The 19,376-nt window shown below is 36.4% G+C and overlaps 1 protein-coding gene across 1 annotated transcript in view; it reads left to right on the plus strand.

Annotated features, from left to right (window-relative positions):
* The window catches only part of LOC150087465 (protein FAM135A), a 331,998-nt gene that overhangs the window by 222,376 nt on the left and 90,246 nt on the right, over positions 1–19,376 (plus strand). Inside the window, exon 15 of the mRNA XM_090372497.1 lies at positions 19,187–19,278. Within this exon, the coding sequence (XP_090228623.1) occupies positions 19,187–19,278 (92 nt within the window). The remainder of the gene's footprint in view (positions 1–19,186; positions 19,279–19,376) is intronic.

Genomic DNA, 19,376 nt, shown 5'->3' on the forward strand with positions numbered 1-19,376 from the left:
TGCTGCCTAATCCATGTAGTAGTAGTAGTAGTGGCAGCATGTGATGCAAGAAAGCAAGTGTATGAGCTTATGCAGCATCAGCCAAAAAAAAAAAAAAAAAAAAAATCACACCATTCGCCCCCAAATGCCTGTCCAGTTCCTCCTTAAATTTATTCAACCTCTCAACTTCCACAACGTCAGATGGAAGTTTATTCCAGCAATTAACCACCCACTGGCTAAAGGCAAATTTCCGCACATCTATTCTACATCTGTCCGTTCGTAATTTGAATTTATGCCCCCTTAGGTTCGTAATCTGAACAAGTGGAAGGATCCCATCAGAATTCAGCGTGCTCAACCCACTCAAGGCCTTATACACTTCAATCAGATCACCATGCAGATGCCTAGTCTCCAGCCACTAAAATTTGCAGAACTTAAGCCTCTCTTGGTAAGAGAGGATCCCTTCGTTCCCCTCACCAATCTTGTTGCTCTTCTCTGTACACACGCAAGTAAATCTACATCCTTCCTAAAATGAGGCCTCCAGACCTGTACGCAGTACTCAAGGCGTGGCCTGACCATTGCCTTATACAGAGGGACAATCACCTCCTTCTCCCTGCTAGCAGAATTCTTATATATCATTGACAAAACCCCATGACCTGCCTGGCAGCCTGTCTGCATTGCTCAGAAAACTTCATATCTGACTGCACAATTACTCCCAGGTCTTTTTCATTTTCTACCACGTTAAGTGTAGTACCACACAGTTGGTACGTTTCTCTGCAGTTACTTCTACCCATATGCAGTACTTTGCATTTGTCAAGGTTAAACTTCAGTTGCCACTTCTTAGCCCATCTGCCCAAATTATCTAGATCCTGTTGCAGTAGCACACTACCATTACTGTCATTAACAACTCTGCCAGCCTTTGTATCATCTGCAAACTTCGACATTAAACCTGATATACCTTCATCGATATCATTGATAAATACACAAAACAATAGTGGACCCAACACCGAATCCTGCGGGACTCCACTAATAACATTAGTCCACGAAGAGCAGCACCCATTGATTACCACCCTCTGTCTTCTCCCACTTAACCATCCTTTTATCCATTGTAGCAACTTACCCTTAATACCATTCTGCTCCAATTTGTACAATAGTCTTCCATGCGCAACAGTGTCAAAAGCTTTCCTGAAATCCAAATATATGATATCAAAATTATTTTTTGCATCCAGTTCCTTTGTAACCACATCATAATATCCTATCAAATTTGTCAGACAAGACTTTCTCTTAACAAACCCATGCTGTGTCTGAATTATTGCTGCAGTCTTGTCTAGATGATCCTGCAATGCATCTTTAACCAGTGACTCCATTATTTTACCCGGAACAGAAGTTAAACTAACTGGTCTGTAATTACTTGTGTCACCCTTCGATCCCCCTTTGTGAATTGGGGATACATTTGCATATCTCCAGTCTGTGGAAACCTCCCCTGAGTCCAATGATGCCCTCATAATTATGGCTAAGGGTGTGCTTAGTTGCTTTGCCATCTCCTTTAATATAACTGGATAGATCCCATCCACCCCAGGTGCTTTTCTTATGTTTAACTTCAACAATTTTTCCTCCACTTTGCTCTCAGTTATTACAAAATCATTAAGCACCCTGCTACAATTTGATAACCTTCTGCCATTTTGAAACCTTAATAATTCCTCATGTGTGAATGTAGATGCAAAATACTCATTTAGTTTGTTTGCTCTCTTCTTATCTAAGAGTCTGATTCCCAATATGATTCGTTCCATTCTTCGCTGTGTAGTTCTCAGCTTCTCTTCCATTCTTTTGGTGAGTGCCCAAGTTTCACTTCCATAAGTCATGGTGGGGAGTATACATTGGTTCAGTATGTGACTATATTTCCTGAATGCTATCCATCCAAAATTTATTCTTCTCTTGACTTCCAGCCATTTATCATTATTACAGCTAATAACTTGTCCCAGATAAGTATATGACTCCACCTTTTCAATTACTGCTCCTTCAATCATTATTTCCCTTTCTGTGGCATACTTGTTCATCATTACTTTTGTTTTAACCATATTCATGTTTAGTCAAAAATCCTTACTAGCTGTGCATAACTGATTAAGATTTTCCTCTTAATTCTTTGGGATCGTGGCTTATGACCACAATGTCATCTGCAAATCGTAAATGGTTTAGGTACTCTCTGTTCGCATTGACTCCTTTCTGCGACCAGTCTAATCTTCTGAAAGCTTCCTCAAGGGCAGCAGTAAACAACTTCAAGAGATATTGTGTCTCCTTGTCTAACTCCTTTCTCGATTTTAAATTTCCTACTGTCTTTGTCTAGTTTAATAAAGGAGGTAGCATTCTCATATATATATTCTTAAAATTCATAATATATGGGGTATCTATGCCTTGTCTTTCCAGTGCCCGAAACATTGCCTTATGCTGTATGGAGTCAAATTCCTTTTCATAATCCACAAATGCCAGGCATAATGGTGTTTTATATTCATTTGCTTTCTTCATTAGCTGTGATATTATGTGAAGGTGATCCATAATTGAGAATCCTGTCCTAAAGCCAGCTTGCTCTTTTGGTTGATTCTCATCAAGTATTCGTTCTAATCTGTTAGTAATGACCCTTGTGAACAACTTGTAGATATGGGATAACAAGCTAATTGGTCTATAATTTCCAATTTCTGATTTATCTCCTTTCTTATGCAGCAAAACTATGATTGCATTATTCCACTGCTTAGCCATCACACCTTTTCTAATGCACTTTGTGAAGAGCCTTGCCAGTTTTTGTGTTATGTCTCTTCCTCCCAATTTTAACAACTCTACCGTAACTTCATCTTCCCCCGGGGCTTTCTGATTCTTCATTTTCTTCAATGCATGTTTTACCTCATCAGGAAGAATATTGGGTATGTCGTATGTGTTGCTACTTTGCAATCCATCTTCCTCACTGCTAGCATCATTCCCTCGCTCCTTGTATAATTCTCTATAGTAGTCTTCTGCTATTTGAATTATGCCTTCTCTGCTGTTTATAAGTACACCATCGCTATTCTTCAGTTTCTGTATCATTTGTCTTTCTGTATTATTGCTCATGGCTGCTGATTTAAATCCTTTGTTTTCCCTTAATGCTTGTTCTACTTTTCTTTTGTTAAATCTTCTTATGTCCTCTCTGAGTCTCTTTCTAATAGCTTTGCATAACTTAGTGTACTCAATTTTTTCCTTGTCAGTGTTTAACTTGCTCTTCATTTTTTGCCTTCGGTTCATCATAAGTGTTTCTTGACTAATTTTTTCTTCTTTGGATTTCTTTTTCCCTATAGGTTTCTTGGGCTTTATCACTTTCAGAAAGTTGTAATATTCCTCGTCGATACCTTGGTCCTGAGCGGAAGGGACACTGTTCAATTCTTAAACAGTGTTCCACAAATTTTGGGCCAGTATTCACTTGAGGGGACATAAATTCATTTAGAGAAAAGACTGTTGGAGAATAGATGTATGCAAATTTGTTAGCCAAGCGAATGGTCAATTGCTGGAACAAACTGTCACTGTGGAAGTTGATAACTTAAATAGACACACTTTTGGAGGGAATGGTGAGGTGTAATGCGAAGTTTTTTTTTTTTTGCTGATGCTGTATAAGCTTTCTTCCATCATATGCCACTACTAATGCTAAGTTTCAGTAAATATCTGGAAAGTTAAAATCTCCTGTTATAAGATTTTCTGATCCACTGGGCTGCTCTCTTTGTCAGCAGTTTATTACACTCATCACAATCATTTTTCCTGTAACACACTCCTGCTCTCATTCCCCTCCCCAAATGCATTTCACTGGCCATCCATAACAAGGACGTTATGCTACTGTACGTTCTGTTTACTTCTTAACAAAGAGAATGAAACCCCCCCCCTCCTGTCTTGTCTGTGCTTTCTGTATATATTTTACTCATCATATTCAAAGAATTCCATATGCTGCAGTTTGCAGAACCGAAACCTATCTTGGTAAGAGCACCCTTTTGTTCCCCTCACAGTCACATTGCCCTTCTCCGTACCCATTCCAGCAGCTCTTCATCCTTCCTAAAATGCGTCCTCCAGACCTGTATGTAGTACTCAAGGTGTGGCCTGATCATTGTCTTATACAATGGGATAATCACCTCCTTATTCCTGCTAGAAAAGTTCCTGTATATCATTGACAAGACCCCATGAGCTGCTCTGGCAGCCTGTCTGCACTGCTCAGAAAACTTGATATCTGCCTGCACAATTACCCCCAGGTCTTTTTAATTGTCCACTACCCTGAGGGCGTCTCCGTAGCCAGGTGGGAAGGAGCAGCAGTGCGTAGCACACGCTTCTTGATTAGACCGGGGTTCGAGCCCATCACCACCAAATAGGAGGATGCGGAAAGGTCAAGGGAATGACCACCGCATATTCCCGGAGCAATATGGTCTTAGTTGCTAATGCTCCTAAAAAAAACCAAATAACAATAACACTACCCTGAGTGTAGCACCACACAGTTGGCATGTTTCTCTAGGGTTACAGCTACCCATATGCAGTACTTTGCATTTGACGATGTTAAACTTCAGTTACCACTTTTCAGCTCATCTGCCCAACTTTTCTAGATCCTTTTTGCAGTAGCATACTGTCCATACTATCATTAACAACCCTGCCAACCTTCATATTGTCTGCAGACTTGGACATTAAGCCTAATATACCTTCATTAATATCATTGATAAATGCAGAAAACAACAATGGAACTCTACTGATAACTTTAGTCCATGAAGAGCATGTCCATTGATAACCAATTTCTGTCTTCTTCCTCTAAACCATCCCTTTATCCCTAGCAGTAACTTTCCCTTGACAAAGTATCAAAAGATTTCCTGAAATCCAAGTACATAATATGTATATGATATTAAAATATACACAAGTTAAAGCATAAAACCCTTGATGAAGAGAAAACAAAGTTTGTCATCATTAGTGTTAACTTGATAGCCACTGTCAGGCCCTATCTCCGAACTGCAAACATTAATCTGCCTTGCCATAATGCCGCATAACAATGAAACCTTATTTTCAAAACAATGATGTTGGTAAGAATTGCTTAGTCAGCAGCACTTGACTTGCCAAAATTTGGTATGTTGAAATATTACTTTCTAAGGTAGGGTAGATAGTGCCATAAGCAGAGACTGTTGCCTTGGTCTCTCTCTCTTTATTGCAGCACAAACTGAACACATCATTACCTGTTTAAAGTTCTAGCTATTGTAACTTAATTTTTTTTTATTGTTTTTCATCTTGTATATTTTGTGGTTTTATATTTAACTGTGATTTTATTTGATATAGTTTTCAAGCCCCCAAAGTGGCTTTGCATGGCCCTGCACTTAACTGTGATATCTTATTTGCATTCCACAGTTAAATATCCAGTTCAGTTTTATTATTATGGTTTATTGGTTAGTGTGCAACTAGTGTATTATTGAATTAATTCAGAGTGATCTTGCTTTTTGACTCCCATTTGTGGCATAATAGAAACAGAGGTTCATGTTTTATATAAAATATTGTGTAGATATGCAAAATATTATTTTAATAATTAAAATTCTTATATAAAATTTAAGAAATTGATCCATAAAAAGGTTTATTTTAGGATTTTGAACTTACCAAACATTTGCAATATAGTTTGTGAAAACAGTGTTTAATGCTGACTGGGGAATATTTCTCTTAGGAAGTTCCCCCCCCCCCCCCCCCCATTCTGTTATTTTTATCCTTGGCAATATAAAACAGAAGTGTCATTTTGAAATATTTCAAAATATCTATTGAAAGAGTGGGTTAAACATCAAAAGTTTTTACTAGTTTTTTATATAATTGTCACATTTTCACAACATTCAAATGGCAATTTACATAATTGCAGTTTATTAAAAAAAAAAAAAAAAAAATCATAAAATGATTTTTCAGAACCTTGTATTCAAAAAATATACTGCAGCAATTTTTAAGTTTTAGGTTCCATAAAATTTTTCTCATTGTTGCTATATTTTGCATGTTGTTAAAATCTGTTAAACATCAAGGAGTGATGTCTGAGTTGCAGGTGAAACTATACCAGGTTGTTCCATAACCATAAAATCTTACTGTTTTTGTTTGCCTTATAATTAATGTATAATATCAATTATAAGAGGCAACCAAAAACAATTTCCTTTATTTCAAAATAATAAAAAAATAAAATAAATAAAATAACTATTAAAGTCAGCATGGTAACACAAGCCATGTTTTGAACAAAATTAAATAGTTCATTGATTTCTTAAAACAAATGCTCTTCATAAAAGATTCCACTCTAATCAGATTATTAAAATCTTTGTTTTATGACATTTCAACCATGCTTTGTAGGTCATTGTCTAGTCTGAGTAACTCTGAGCAAGGACCATGAACAAGATGACTAAACTAAGTGGATTGCACTAAAAAAAATTGCATTTTCTGTTTCAAGCAGCACACAACTGGCCAAATTCACAGGCCTGTGCAGTTTGGCCATTTGATTGCTGGATGCTATTTTTTATCATAAAAAACATCAATTAGTTTGTTTTTTTAAACTTCTCTTTTTAAGGTTCATTTAATTTTTATTTGAAGTGTTGGCTATACAAAGTTTAACCTGTGGTGAACTATATTTTTTGATAACACATTTCTATAATATTTTTTAGTTTTTGAATAAATAAATGGTGCTTCCCACAAATCCAAGTCCGTCATTGTTGTTTATGGAACATTAAAAACCACATCCCCTATGAAAACGTATTCGGTGGGATATTTTCAGATGGCATTACAGCTTCAGAGTGTTATAGAATAATATTAGAAAAATGCAAATGAAAATAAAATGCATCATATTCTATCAGTGACATTAGTAGGAAATTAATTTAAATTTAATTGGACTGAAAGTAAAAGAATTGTGGAGGCCCTTAGAAAAGGAAAAAGAAATTTCTGATGGGGGAAATTAAATAAAGGAGCTGTTCATTGGTTTCCTAGTGGATTTTTTTAGCTGAGATGAATTCTTGAAAAATTTCCTAAACTTGATCCTTTTCAGTCACTGTTAAGGGAAAAAATATTCGATTTCAGATGGGCTCTCCTCTGTAAGAAGAAAACTTATACAAGAGGAAAATATTAAAGCTTAAGGAAGCATTATATTGAATGCTAAAAAATCAAAATGGCTTTTTCATATATTTTTAGAACATAAGGGTATGCATTCAGTTTTGCTTTGTAGTCGTGTCATTTCTATAATCTTATTCATGTTTTTCATCACAAATTTCATTTCAATATTCCACTAAATATTATAGGTAACTTTAAATGGCATAGTTATGGACTATATCAGAGCTCATTGGCTGGTAATTCATTCACTCTATGAGTCTTCTACAAAATTGAAGTTTTACATTGTGTATACAGGCAACCCCCGTATAACACGGTTTCACTCTAACATGATTGATAAATTCTGGCAATCCTCGCACAACACAGTACTTATATAACACAGTTAGAGAATTGTAGCAAACCTCACATAACACAGTATTTTTGAGTTTTTGTGCTGGTTAAAACCTGCTATTATGTTGGATGTAATTTTTCAACATTTGCATTCTTTTTTGTTGATCCCCGCTGTTAACTCACTAGTCTTTATGCAAAAAAAATATTATGAAATCCTCATGTTAGGTTCTGTGCTATTGAACTTGTGCTTGTTTGAGACCATAAAAATTTGTGAATTTGAAGCATGCAGTTCGTAACTCTTAAGGTTTTTGTGAGGTTATTTTGGTGAACAAAATAACCTCACAAAAACCTTTGGTTTACCAAAATAACCTTGCAGTTACCCAAAAAGCAAGGTTCTATATTCAGACATTGCTTATAGATAAACTTATGTGCAGTACAGTACCAAAATGGAAACAAGGAATGGTGTGGTGGCATAATCAAAGCCTCCCACATAGGCATAGTGTGATATTGATAAGAGCAATGTTATGTTGTCAACTGTATGTATAGGTCATCAAAGTTTCTTGCGACGACTCACTAACTGGTTAAAATAAATTTATTAAAATAAAAATGATATATACATAAGATAAAACAGAAATAAAATAAGATAAAAGCATTAAAATACACTAAGATAAAAGAGTTAAAATATATATAATAAAATTTTTATTTGTATTTTAATGCTTTTATCTTATTTTATTTCTGTTTTATCTTATGTATATATCATTTTTATTTTAATAAATTTATTTTAACAAATTTATTTTAACCAGTTAGTCAGTCGTCGCAAGAAACTTTGATGATATAATGCAACCCAATGCACAAGGCCTGTTTTCTAATGTACATTTTGGTTTTGTGAACTTCAACATTTAGAATTGCATATGCTTACTACTTTCCTTATAATATTTCCTTATAATTAACTGTAAAATGTTCTAAAATGTCACAATGTAAACTTTTAAATGAAAGAGCAGAAATAATTGAATTAAAAAAGTACACAGTGGTTCTAGAGTATAAGCTTATTATTATTATTTTTTTTTAAGCCATTATTTGTAGTGATTAGTGGATTCCCCCAAGATTTTAAAGAATTGCTAAAAGCATATATTTCCTGCTGTACAGCCACTTGTTTTGATCATCTATTGACAGTTCACATTATGCTACACTTGCAGTGCAAAGCTTATTGCTACGTAAAATATTGTGCTTGGCCTGCTTTGAATCAATACAGCATCTGCAAAAATACTGGGACTGTGGTAAAGGCTTAGAACCTTGACTGATAGCCACAGCACTCTGAAATTAAATAAAGCATTATAAACTTACATGCATTTGAAAGGATTTGTGTAACATACGTAGATCTTGAAAAGAGTCAAAATGTATGTCTTTCCACATATCATTAGCACAGCCAATTGCCAAAGTTTTATTCAACAGAAACAAATTTACATGGGTTAGCATTAGCATGAGTAGAGGCATATGATGCAAGCTTATGCAGCATCAGCCAATCGGCATTGAGCATGCTCAAACCGTTCAAGGCTTTATGCACCTCTGTCAGATCACCTCACCAGTGCCTAGTTTCCAGACACTGTAATTTGCAAAACTTAAGACTTTCTTCATAAGAGCAACCCTTTGTCCATTCACTAATCTTGTTGCCCTTCTCTGTACTTGTTACAGCAGCTCTACATCCTTCTTGAAATGAGGGTTGGCAAAGGTATCAGTTGTATATGTAACAATGAGTAATCTAAGCTTATTAAAGTACAACAATCTCTTATTGGAAAGCAGGTAAATCATTACTTCGGCATTGTAGTTGTTCTTCAGATAAAAAGCACTGCTCCCTAAGGAGTAGTGAATTTTGTATATTTTATTCAGATGTTTTATTATTACTTGATGTAATAAATTTTGTGAATTGAAGGCAAAGTCAAGTTGACACTGAATTTTCAGTATTTGTTCAATTAGCCCTGGGAAGGTTTCTGCCCCCACTAACCCCACCCTACAGAAACATTGCAATAAATTTGGAATGGCAGCACCAACCCTTTTCAAAATATCTGAACTTATTTAGAATATTTTTATAGACCTTACTACCAGAAATCCTTGGCAAAAGATGCTAAGAAAAACAGCAAGGATTTCTTTACTTATATAAACTCTAAAAGGAAGGGGATGAATCTGATTGGTCCACTTGACATCGATGGTTCGACTGTTGATGATCCTGCTCAGATAGCAAAAAACAAACTGAATGAGTATTTTGCATCTACATTCACACATGAGGAATTATTAAGGTTTGAAAATGGCAGAAGGTTATCAAATTGTAGCAGGATACTTAATGATTTTGTAATAATTGAAAGCAAAGTGGAGGAGAAATTGTTGAAGTTAAACATAAGAAAAGCACCTGGGGTGGATGGGATCTATCCAGTTATATTAAAGGAGGCAGCAAAGCAACTAAGCAAACCCTTAGCCATAATTATGAGAGCATCCTTGGACTCAGGGGAGGTCCCCACGGACTGGAGATGTGCAAATGTATCCCCAATTCACAAAGGAGGATCGAAGGGTGATACGAGTAATTTCAGACCAGTTAGTTTAACTTCTGTTCCGGGTAAAATAATGGAGTCACTGGTTAAAGCTGCATTGCAGGATCATCTAGACAAGACTGCAGCAATAATTCAGACACAGCATGGGTTTGTTAAAGGAAAGTCTTGTCTGACAAATTTGATAGGATATTATGATGTGGTTACAAAGGAACTGGATGCAAAAAATAATTTTGATATTATATATTTCGATTTCAGGAAAGCTTTTGACACTGTTGTGCATGGAAGACTATTGTACAAATTGGAGCAGAATGGTATTAAGGGTAAGTTGCTACAATGGATAAAAGAATGGTTAAGTGGGAGAAGACAGAGGGTGGTAATCAATGGGTGCTGCTCTTTGTGGACTAATGTTATTAGTGGAGTCCCACAGGGTTCGGTGTTAGGTCCACTGTTGTTTTGTATATTTATCAATGATATTGATGAAGGTATATCAGGCTTAATGTCGAAGTTTGCATATGATACAAAGGTTGGCAGGGTTAGGTTGGCAGGGTTGTTAATGACAGTAATGGCAGTGTGCTACTGCAACAGGATCTAGAATATTTGGGCAGATGGGCTAAGAAGTGGCAACTGAAGTTTAACCTTGACAAATGCAAAGTACTGCATATGGGTTGAAGTAACCCCAGAGAAATGTACCAACTGTGTGGTACTACACTTAAGGTGGTAGAAAATGAAAAAGACCTGGGAGTAATTGTGCAGTCAGATATGAAGTTTTCTGAGCAATGCAGACAGGCTGCCAGGGCAGGTCATGGGGTTTTGTCAATGATATATAGGAATTTTGCTAGCAGGGAGAAGGAGGTGATTGTCCCTCTGTATAAAGCAATGGTCATGCCACGTCTTGAGTACTGCATACAGGTCTGGAGGCCTCATTTTAGGAAGGATGTAGATTTACTTGAGCGTGTACAAAGAAGGGCAACAAGATTGGTGAGGGGAATGAAGGGATCCTCTTGCCAAGAGAGGCTTAAGTTCTGCAAATTGCAGTGGCTGGAGACTAGGCACCTGCGCAGTGATCTGATTGAGGTATATAAGGCCTTGAATGGGTTGAGCACGCTGAATTCTGATGGGATCCTTCCACTTGTTCAGATTACGAACCTAAGGGGGCATAAATTCAAATTAAGAAAAGACAGATGTAGAATAGATGTGCAGAAATTTGCCTTTAGCCAGCAGGTGGTTAATTGCTGCAACAAACTTCCAACTGTCGTTGTGGAAGTTGACAGGTTAAATAAATTTAAGGAGGAACTGGACAAGCATTTGGAGGGAATGGTGTGATTTTTTTATTTTATTTTATTTATTATTATTTTTTTAATTTTTATTATTATTTTTTTTGGCTGATGCTGCATAAGCTCATACAGTTGCTTTCTTGCATCACATGCCACTACTACTACTATGTCATTTCCTTATGCACATTCTCTCTCTCTCTCTCCTAAGGAGTAGTATTGCTACACAAATCCCACCCCAAGATTACCCATCTCGTTATCATGAAATGGTGAAATTTTAGTAAACACTTGTTTGGAGCAGTATAGGATTCTTTAATTACTAAGATACTTCATTTTATAACCCCACTGCTAAGTTATCAGTAGTTGATATTGTTAAACATGTTAAATGTTATGTGTTCTCTAAATATTGGTATTTTCATGTATAGAAGTATTAAATATGGACAAGTTTTCATTTATTTAGATTTTTAAACATCTCAGGTTATATTCATTGAATTTTCATTAGATTTCATAATGTATCTACTTAGAATGCTACATGAAAATCAGTCATAAATAAAAGTTATTAATTTATAAAAAAAAATTGAGGTTCCTGAAATGTAGTGTGTATTACCTGACTTGTTTTTCTCTGAACTAGTCATGATCTAAATAACTGTTTAATAATCCTGTTTCCTTCTCTTTCTTGTAAGATATAAATAATAGCACAGAAAATACAAAAATATAATTTTGTATGCCATAAGAAAAAAAACTGACTAAAAGTAATTTTTATTGATATAAAATTACAGTACACTTCGGCATTTGTGGTTGGTAGACCATGAAACAAATTGTCTTCAAATAAAAAAATATGTTCTCTCTCTCTCTCTCTCTCTCTCTCTCTCTCTCTCTCTCTCTCTCTCTCTCTCTCTCTCTCTCTCTCTCTCTCTCTCTCTCTCTCTCTTGTAAACTATTTGAGTGGCCACATGCCATATATTTCTGCACATGCCACTTATGATTGCCATTGGTTTGCCATTGCTGGTCTATGGAATTTGCCTCTGCTCTTATTTTATTCTGTTTAATAAGTTTATACTATATTTATTTAAACACCTTGCATCAAAAGATCTATATTTACTTAAACACCTTGCATCAAAAGACCAATATAAATGATGATGATGCAAAGTGTTTTTTTACACAAAATTCTAATTTTTTGATGAATATCCTTAATTACGTGAATTTGATATTCTAAATCTGATGACTATTATGCATACCTTGTGCATACTTTAAAAATGAATTATGGTTGTGGACTTTTTAAATTTCTTTAAGGTTACCTAACCTTTTAATTGCATTTTGTAACATTAAAGTAACATGCAAATAACTGCTACTGAATGTAGTCTCAAGTTGTATATACTCTCTTTTGAACATTCTATTCTCATAAGAGTAGTTGAAGAAAAATAAATTAGTTTTATACCAGCAGAGGTAAACAAAGCACAATCATCCTTTAGTTTTGAAACTGATTCTTGATGCATTCTCAATTGGCAAGATTATGGAACATGTTTCTATTCCCTCTAACATTAGGAAAAGGATTGCTATGTGGTGGTGTTAATGGTTTGACTAATTGCCTGTGGAGGCATCTTCATGAATGGCCACACCAACTCTGCATTTTTGAGGAAAGCACTTTGATTACTCAAATATATTAGGAGGAAATCCTTGAGTAAGGTTTCTTTTCACAAGTGCCATAGTCCATGAAAATAATTTCATGGACTATAATGTTCTCTTATATAGAGCTCAGTTCACTAATTTTTTCCAAAGGGTGGCTATTTGAAGGTATTCTTTGGATGAAAATTTCAACTGGTTCTTTGGGCCTGAATCTGGTTCATCATGTCTAGGTTATTTTGATCACCTCCCAGAACGGCGCCTCCCTAGCCAGGTGGGAAGGAGCAGCAGTGCGTAGCACACGCTTCTTGATTAGACCGGGGTTCGAGCCCGTCACCACCAAATACGGAGGATGCGGAAAGGTCAAGGGAATGACCACCGCATATTCCTGGAGCAATATGGCCTTAGTTGCTAATGCTCCTAAAAACCAAATAACAACAACAACCTCCCAGAACATTTCATGTGTTAGATCTGTTCTTGAAAAGGAATGGGACTTATTCTCACCATAGCCTTATCATCAGTTTTTTTTTTTTTTTTTTTGTTTAGCTGTCAGGGAGTGATAATATTCCCTATTGAGGACTGAGAGACTGGTCCTCTCCAGAATTATGCAAGACTATCACGATTATGATTGGTGAAAATGTGGCACATTTCTTTTCAAACTCACTATAATAAAATCTTTATAATAAAACTCCACAAAATATTTGATAGAATTCCATCAAATGCATTTGTTTCCCTGTAGTTTAAAAAGCTTGTTGACACTTGTGCAGTAGGATTTCTGACTTCAGATATTACCTTGTTGTGAGTTTGTGCACAAACTTATAAACTGATAGGATATTATGATGTGGTTACAAAGGAACTGGACGCAAAAAATAATTTTGATATCATATATTTGGATTTCAGAAAAGCTTTTGATACTGTTGCGCATGGAAGACTATTGTACAAATTGGAGCAGAATGGTATTAAGGGTAAGTTGCTACAGTGGATAAAAGGATGGTTGAGTGGGAGAAGACAGAGCGTGGTAATCAATGGGTGCTGCTCTTCTTGGACTAATGTTATTAGTGGAGTCCCACAGGGTTCGGTGTTAGGTCCACTGTTGTTTTGTATATTTATCAATGATATTGATGAATGTATATCAGGCTTAGTGTCGAAGTTTGCAGATGATACAAATTTTGGCAGCGTTGTTAATGACAGTAATGGCAGTGTGCTACTGCAACAGGATCTAGATAATTTGGGCAGATGGGCTAAGAAGTGGCAACTGAAGTTTAACCTTGACAAATGCAAAGTACTGCATATGGGTAGAAGTAACCCCAGAGAAATGTACCAACTGTGTGGTACTACACTTAAGGTGGTAGAAAATGAAAAAGACCTGGGAGTAATTGTGCAGTCAGATATGAAGTTTTCTGAGCAATGCAGACAGGCTGCCAGGGCAGGTCATGGGGTTTTGTCAATGATATATAGGAATTTTGCTAGCAGGGAGAAGGAGGTGATTGTCCCTCTGTATAAAGCAATGGTCATGCCACGTCTTGAGTACTGCATACAGGTCTGGAGGCCTCATTTTAGGAAGGATGTAGATTTACTTGAGCGTGTACAAAGAAGGGCAACAAAATTGGTGAGGGGAATGAAGGGATCCTCTTGCCAAGAGAGGCTTAAGTTCTGCAAATTGCAGTGGCTGGAGACTAGGCACCTGCGCAGTGATCTGATTGAGGTATATAAGGCCTTGAATGGGTTGAGCACGCTGAATTCTGATGGGATCCTTCCACTTGTTCAGATTACGAACCTAAGGGGGCATAAATTCAAATTAAGAAAAGACAGATGTAGAATAGATGTGCAGAAATTTGCCTTTAGCCGGCAGGTGGTGAATTGCTGGAACAGACTTCCGTCTGTTGTTGTGGAAGTTTATTGGAGGAGGCATTTGGAGGGAATGGTGTGATTTTTTTTTTTTTTTTTTTGGGTGATGCTGCATAAGCTCATACACTTGCTTTTTTGCATCACATGGCACTACTACTACTACTTCAAATTCCTGAAAAACATTGACATTATCATGACATTAATTACATTCTTTTTATCCAACCATCATTTCTGATGATACAGGAATTCCCCGACTTACGTAAATCCAACTTTACGTAGTTTTTGCCACAAACTGAAAAAAAAAAACTATGGAAACGTATTTTGTATCTGTAAGGATAAATGGAGGTATTGTGAAAATATTGTAATGTGAACCCAATAACATATTGTGTTTTTTTTTTTTTTTTTTTGTAATTCATTCCAACTCCTTGGAAGTTGAAAATTTAACCATATTACTAAGCTATTTACCTCTCTTAAAGTTCATATTTATAATGGAAATTGCATTACAATTTCATCATTATCATATGTTCCTGTTATAAGGATTAATTTTGAACGCCTTTATAACGTTTCTGGAGGTCACAACCAAAAAACAACAAAAACAATATGCACTTTCTGGTTTATTGGGCTTTTCTGTTAGCACAATCTATTATAAATGGGTTTTTACGTTACGGTATTATGGTGAAATGAGATCCCTTTCACTGAAATCTTGAATCATATAAAAAATAAATTTTCAGAAACTTCTCTTCATTCCTATTTATGTATTACAATGATGAAGGGAAAGGAACCAACAGGAAGTGCAAGTGCTGGCAGTGCCAGGAAATGAAAAAAAAATTGAAATAGAAATGAAGATGAAAATGATTAAGAAGAACGAAGCAGGACAAAGTTTGTCATCTATTGCAATGAAATTAGGTTTCACTGCTTGAACAGTGAATACTATTTTAAAAGTCAGTGTGCATATAAAAGAACATGTCAAAAGATCAACGCACTTAAGATCAACAGGGATCACAAAAAAGTGTTCAGGTGCTATATCAAAGATGGAACAGCTGTTAATATTATTGATGGAAAATCAGATTCAGAAGCAACTGCCCCTGAGTCCAATGGCCATTCAAGCAAAAGCAAGAAGTATTTCTGAAGATATTAAGGATAAGCACGGCGAACCCCAGGCCAAGCTCATGGCAAGCAACAGGTGGTTTAATAGGTTCAAGCATCGTGCTGGTTTCCAAAACATTACAGTATGCGGTGAAGTCGCCAGTGCCGATTCTGCAGCTGCAGAGAAATTTTGTGATGTGTTGAAACAAATTATTGATAAACGTCGCTATTCAACGCAGCAAATTTTTAACGTTGATGAGACTACCTGGATCGAACTTACATTGCCAAAGAGGAAAAAAGACAATGCCAAGTTTCAAGGCTTCAAAAGATGGGGCCACGCTCTTGCTTGGGGCTGATGGAGCAGGAGGTTACAGATTAATATCACTGCCTGTGTACCCCATTCTGGAAATCCTCATGCATTTAAAGGCATCAATAAAGCCACCCTACCCGTTCATTTCCGATCAAACCAGAGAGCATGGATAACAGTATTTCTCTTTGAGGATTGGTTTAAATGCTGCTTCATTTCCGAGGTTGAAAAATATATAATGCTCCTGGACAGCCTACACATCTAAATGATTTCAATTCGAACATGAGAGTCATATTTGTACACTAAACATGACTTCACTCATCCAACCTATTGATTCAGGTGTTATTTTGAATTTAAAAGCATACTATTAGCATTAACATTATTTGAGGCATATGATGCATATGATACAGCATCAACCAAAAAAAAAAAAAAAACCCTTCCCATTCACCCATCCGGTCACTCCAGTCTAGTTAGCCTTAAATTTATTTAAGCTATCAACTTCTACAACAACAGATGGAAGTCTGTTCCAGCAATAAACTACCCCCTGGCTAAAGGAAAACTTCCACACTTCTAATTTACAATTCTTTCCTCAATTTCAATCTATGCCTCCTCAGGTTCTTAATCTGAGCAAGCAGAAATATCCTGTCAGCATTGAGCCTCCTCAAACCATTCAAAGTCTTACACACCTTGATCAGATCACTTCACAGGTGCCTAATCTCCAGATGCTACAACTTGCAGAACTTAAGCCTTTCTTCTTAAGCGCACCCCTTTGTTCCTCTCACCAATCTTGTTGCCCTTCTCTATACCCGTTCCAGCAATTCTACATCCTTCCTAAAATGAGGCCTCCAGACCTGTATATAGTACTCAATGGCCGGACCATTGCCTTATACAGAGGGATAATCACCTCCTTGTCTCTGCTAGCAAAATAGCTATATATCATTGACAAAACTCCATGAGCAGTGCAGATGGGCTGCTCTGGCAGCCCATCTGCACTGCTCAGAGAACTTCATATCTGACTGCACAATTGCCCTCAGGTCTTTTTCATTCTGCACCTTTCCGAGTGTAGTACTACACAGTTGGTACATTTCTCTTGGGTTACTGCTAGCCATATGGAGTACTTTGCATTTGTCAAGGTTAAACTTCAGTTGCTACTTCTCAGTCCATCTGCCTAACTTTTCTAGATCCTGTTAGGCGCCTTCGTAGCCAGGTGGGAAGGAGCAGCAGTGCGTAGCACACACTTCTTGATTAGACCGGGATTCGAGCCCGTTACCAACAAATACGGAGGATGCGGAAAGGTCAGGGAATGACCACTGCATATCCTGGAGCAATATGGCCTTAGTTGCTAATGCTCCTGAAAACCAAATAACAACAACAACATCTAGATCCTGTTGCAGTAGCATACTGTCATTAACAACCCTGCTAACCTTTGTATCATCTGCAAACTTTGGACATTAAGCCAGATATACCTTCATCGATATCATTGATAAATACACAAAACAACAATGGTCCCAGCACCGAACCCAGGGAGACTCCACTGATGACATAAGTCCACATAGAGCAGTGTCCATTTATTACAACTCTCTGTCGTCTCCCCCTCAATCCATTGCAGTAACTTGCCTTTAATGCCATACCACTCCAATTTGTACAGTGGTCTTCCATGTGCAACAGTATCAAAAGCTTTTGTGAAATCCAAATATATGTTATGAAAATAATTTTTTGATATCATATACTTGGATAAAACTATTTACACACAACATTTGCTCAGGCATTGTCTGCAGTAGACGGTGAGAAAAATTTTACATTAAGAGACTTTTGGAAATCTTACAATATTTACCACTCCATCTTAAACATTAATAAGGCCTGGGCAGAAATTACTAAAAGTTGCTTAACTGGCGCATGGAAGAAAATATGCCCACGGAACGTAAAAGGCTTCGAAGGGTTTGAAAAAGACGAGTCATATGAAGAGGTTACAGATAGATTGTAAAGGTTGCAGAGCTACTTCAGTTGGAGGTTGTTGCCAAAGATGTGGAGGAGTTAATAGAGGATGAAGAGAAGGAATTATCTAACAAAGAACTTATTGACTTGCAGGCAGCAATAGTGAAAGAAGAAAATGCTGACTAAGCTCAAGATGAACCAAATGAGACACCAAGATGCTTCATCACCAGAGAGAGATGGCAATGGCATTTCATGAAATTGCATCGGAAATGGCGAGGTTTGAGATGATAGATCCTGACAGTGAACGATTCTTAAAAGTTAACAGAGCAGTAAATGATATGCTTGCTTACTACAAATAAATCTGTTATGAAAAGAAAAGAGGCACTGTCCAGTCATCCATTAATATGTTATTACGTATGGTTGAGCAGCCGATCCCTTCTAAATCTCCACAGCCCTCAGTCTCTGCAGCAGCATACTTATCAGCTGAAGACATTGATTCTAGCAATGATGCTCAAGAGATAAAACTTTGATATTATGCCTGTCTCCTTTTTTTTGAAATTTTTTAAATTGAATGCTTTTGTGATTTTTCCTGCGCATGAGATAAAAAAAATTGAATAAATACAATAAATAATCCTATTCATGTTCATCGAACACTTTTTTAAATTCAATCAATTCAGCGAGAACAGTTGAATGCTGCATAAGCATGGAGGAAATTCCGACTTGCATAGAGTTCCACGGAACGCAACCTTTACGTTAATCTGGGAGTGGCTATATAGAGCTTTCATTACTTATCACTCATTTGAAAAGGTTTCAGTTGAAATCTTTCAGAGACTGGGAGAATTCTTAGTCTTCTTCTTCTATAAGGACTGCAGTTAGCTAATACAGGCAAGGGAAGTATGCATGAGGATTAATCCTCATGCATATTTTTGGTGCATCAGCTGTTCAGTACATAGTGTGCCAGTATTGTTGTGTATTATGTATGTATTATTCACAAATTAATTTAGGGACTGTTGCTATTGTTCATTCTTTTCCATATCCATTTCCACAAGTTAACATGATATTTGCATATATGAGGTTAAATATACATCAGGTATGTCAGGTTAAATATACTTTATTCAAACTTGTGGTGGCAAATTATATATTTTATTTTTATTATAATTTTTTAAATGTAGGTAACAGTGCAGATTTAAGGTTAGTAAGGACATATCTAGAATTGGGTTTGCCTACAATCAATTTTGAGTTCTTAATGTCAGAAAGGAATCAGGTAAGTCTTGGATTTTTCATCATAAATATTATGTATATATGCATGCACTTTCAAAAAAAATCAATCATGTTTTGAGATTGATTAGTCCCATTCAGAAC

Source organism: Mastigoproctus giganteus, chromosome 4 (assembly GCF_048544385.1).
Source record: "Mastigoproctus giganteus isolate SK-2022 chromosome 4, ASM4854438v1, whole genome shotgun sequence".
In the NCBI taxonomy this organism is placed as follows: Eukaryota; Metazoa; Arthropoda; class Arachnida; order Uropygi; family Thelyphonidae; genus Mastigoproctus; species Mastigoproctus giganteus.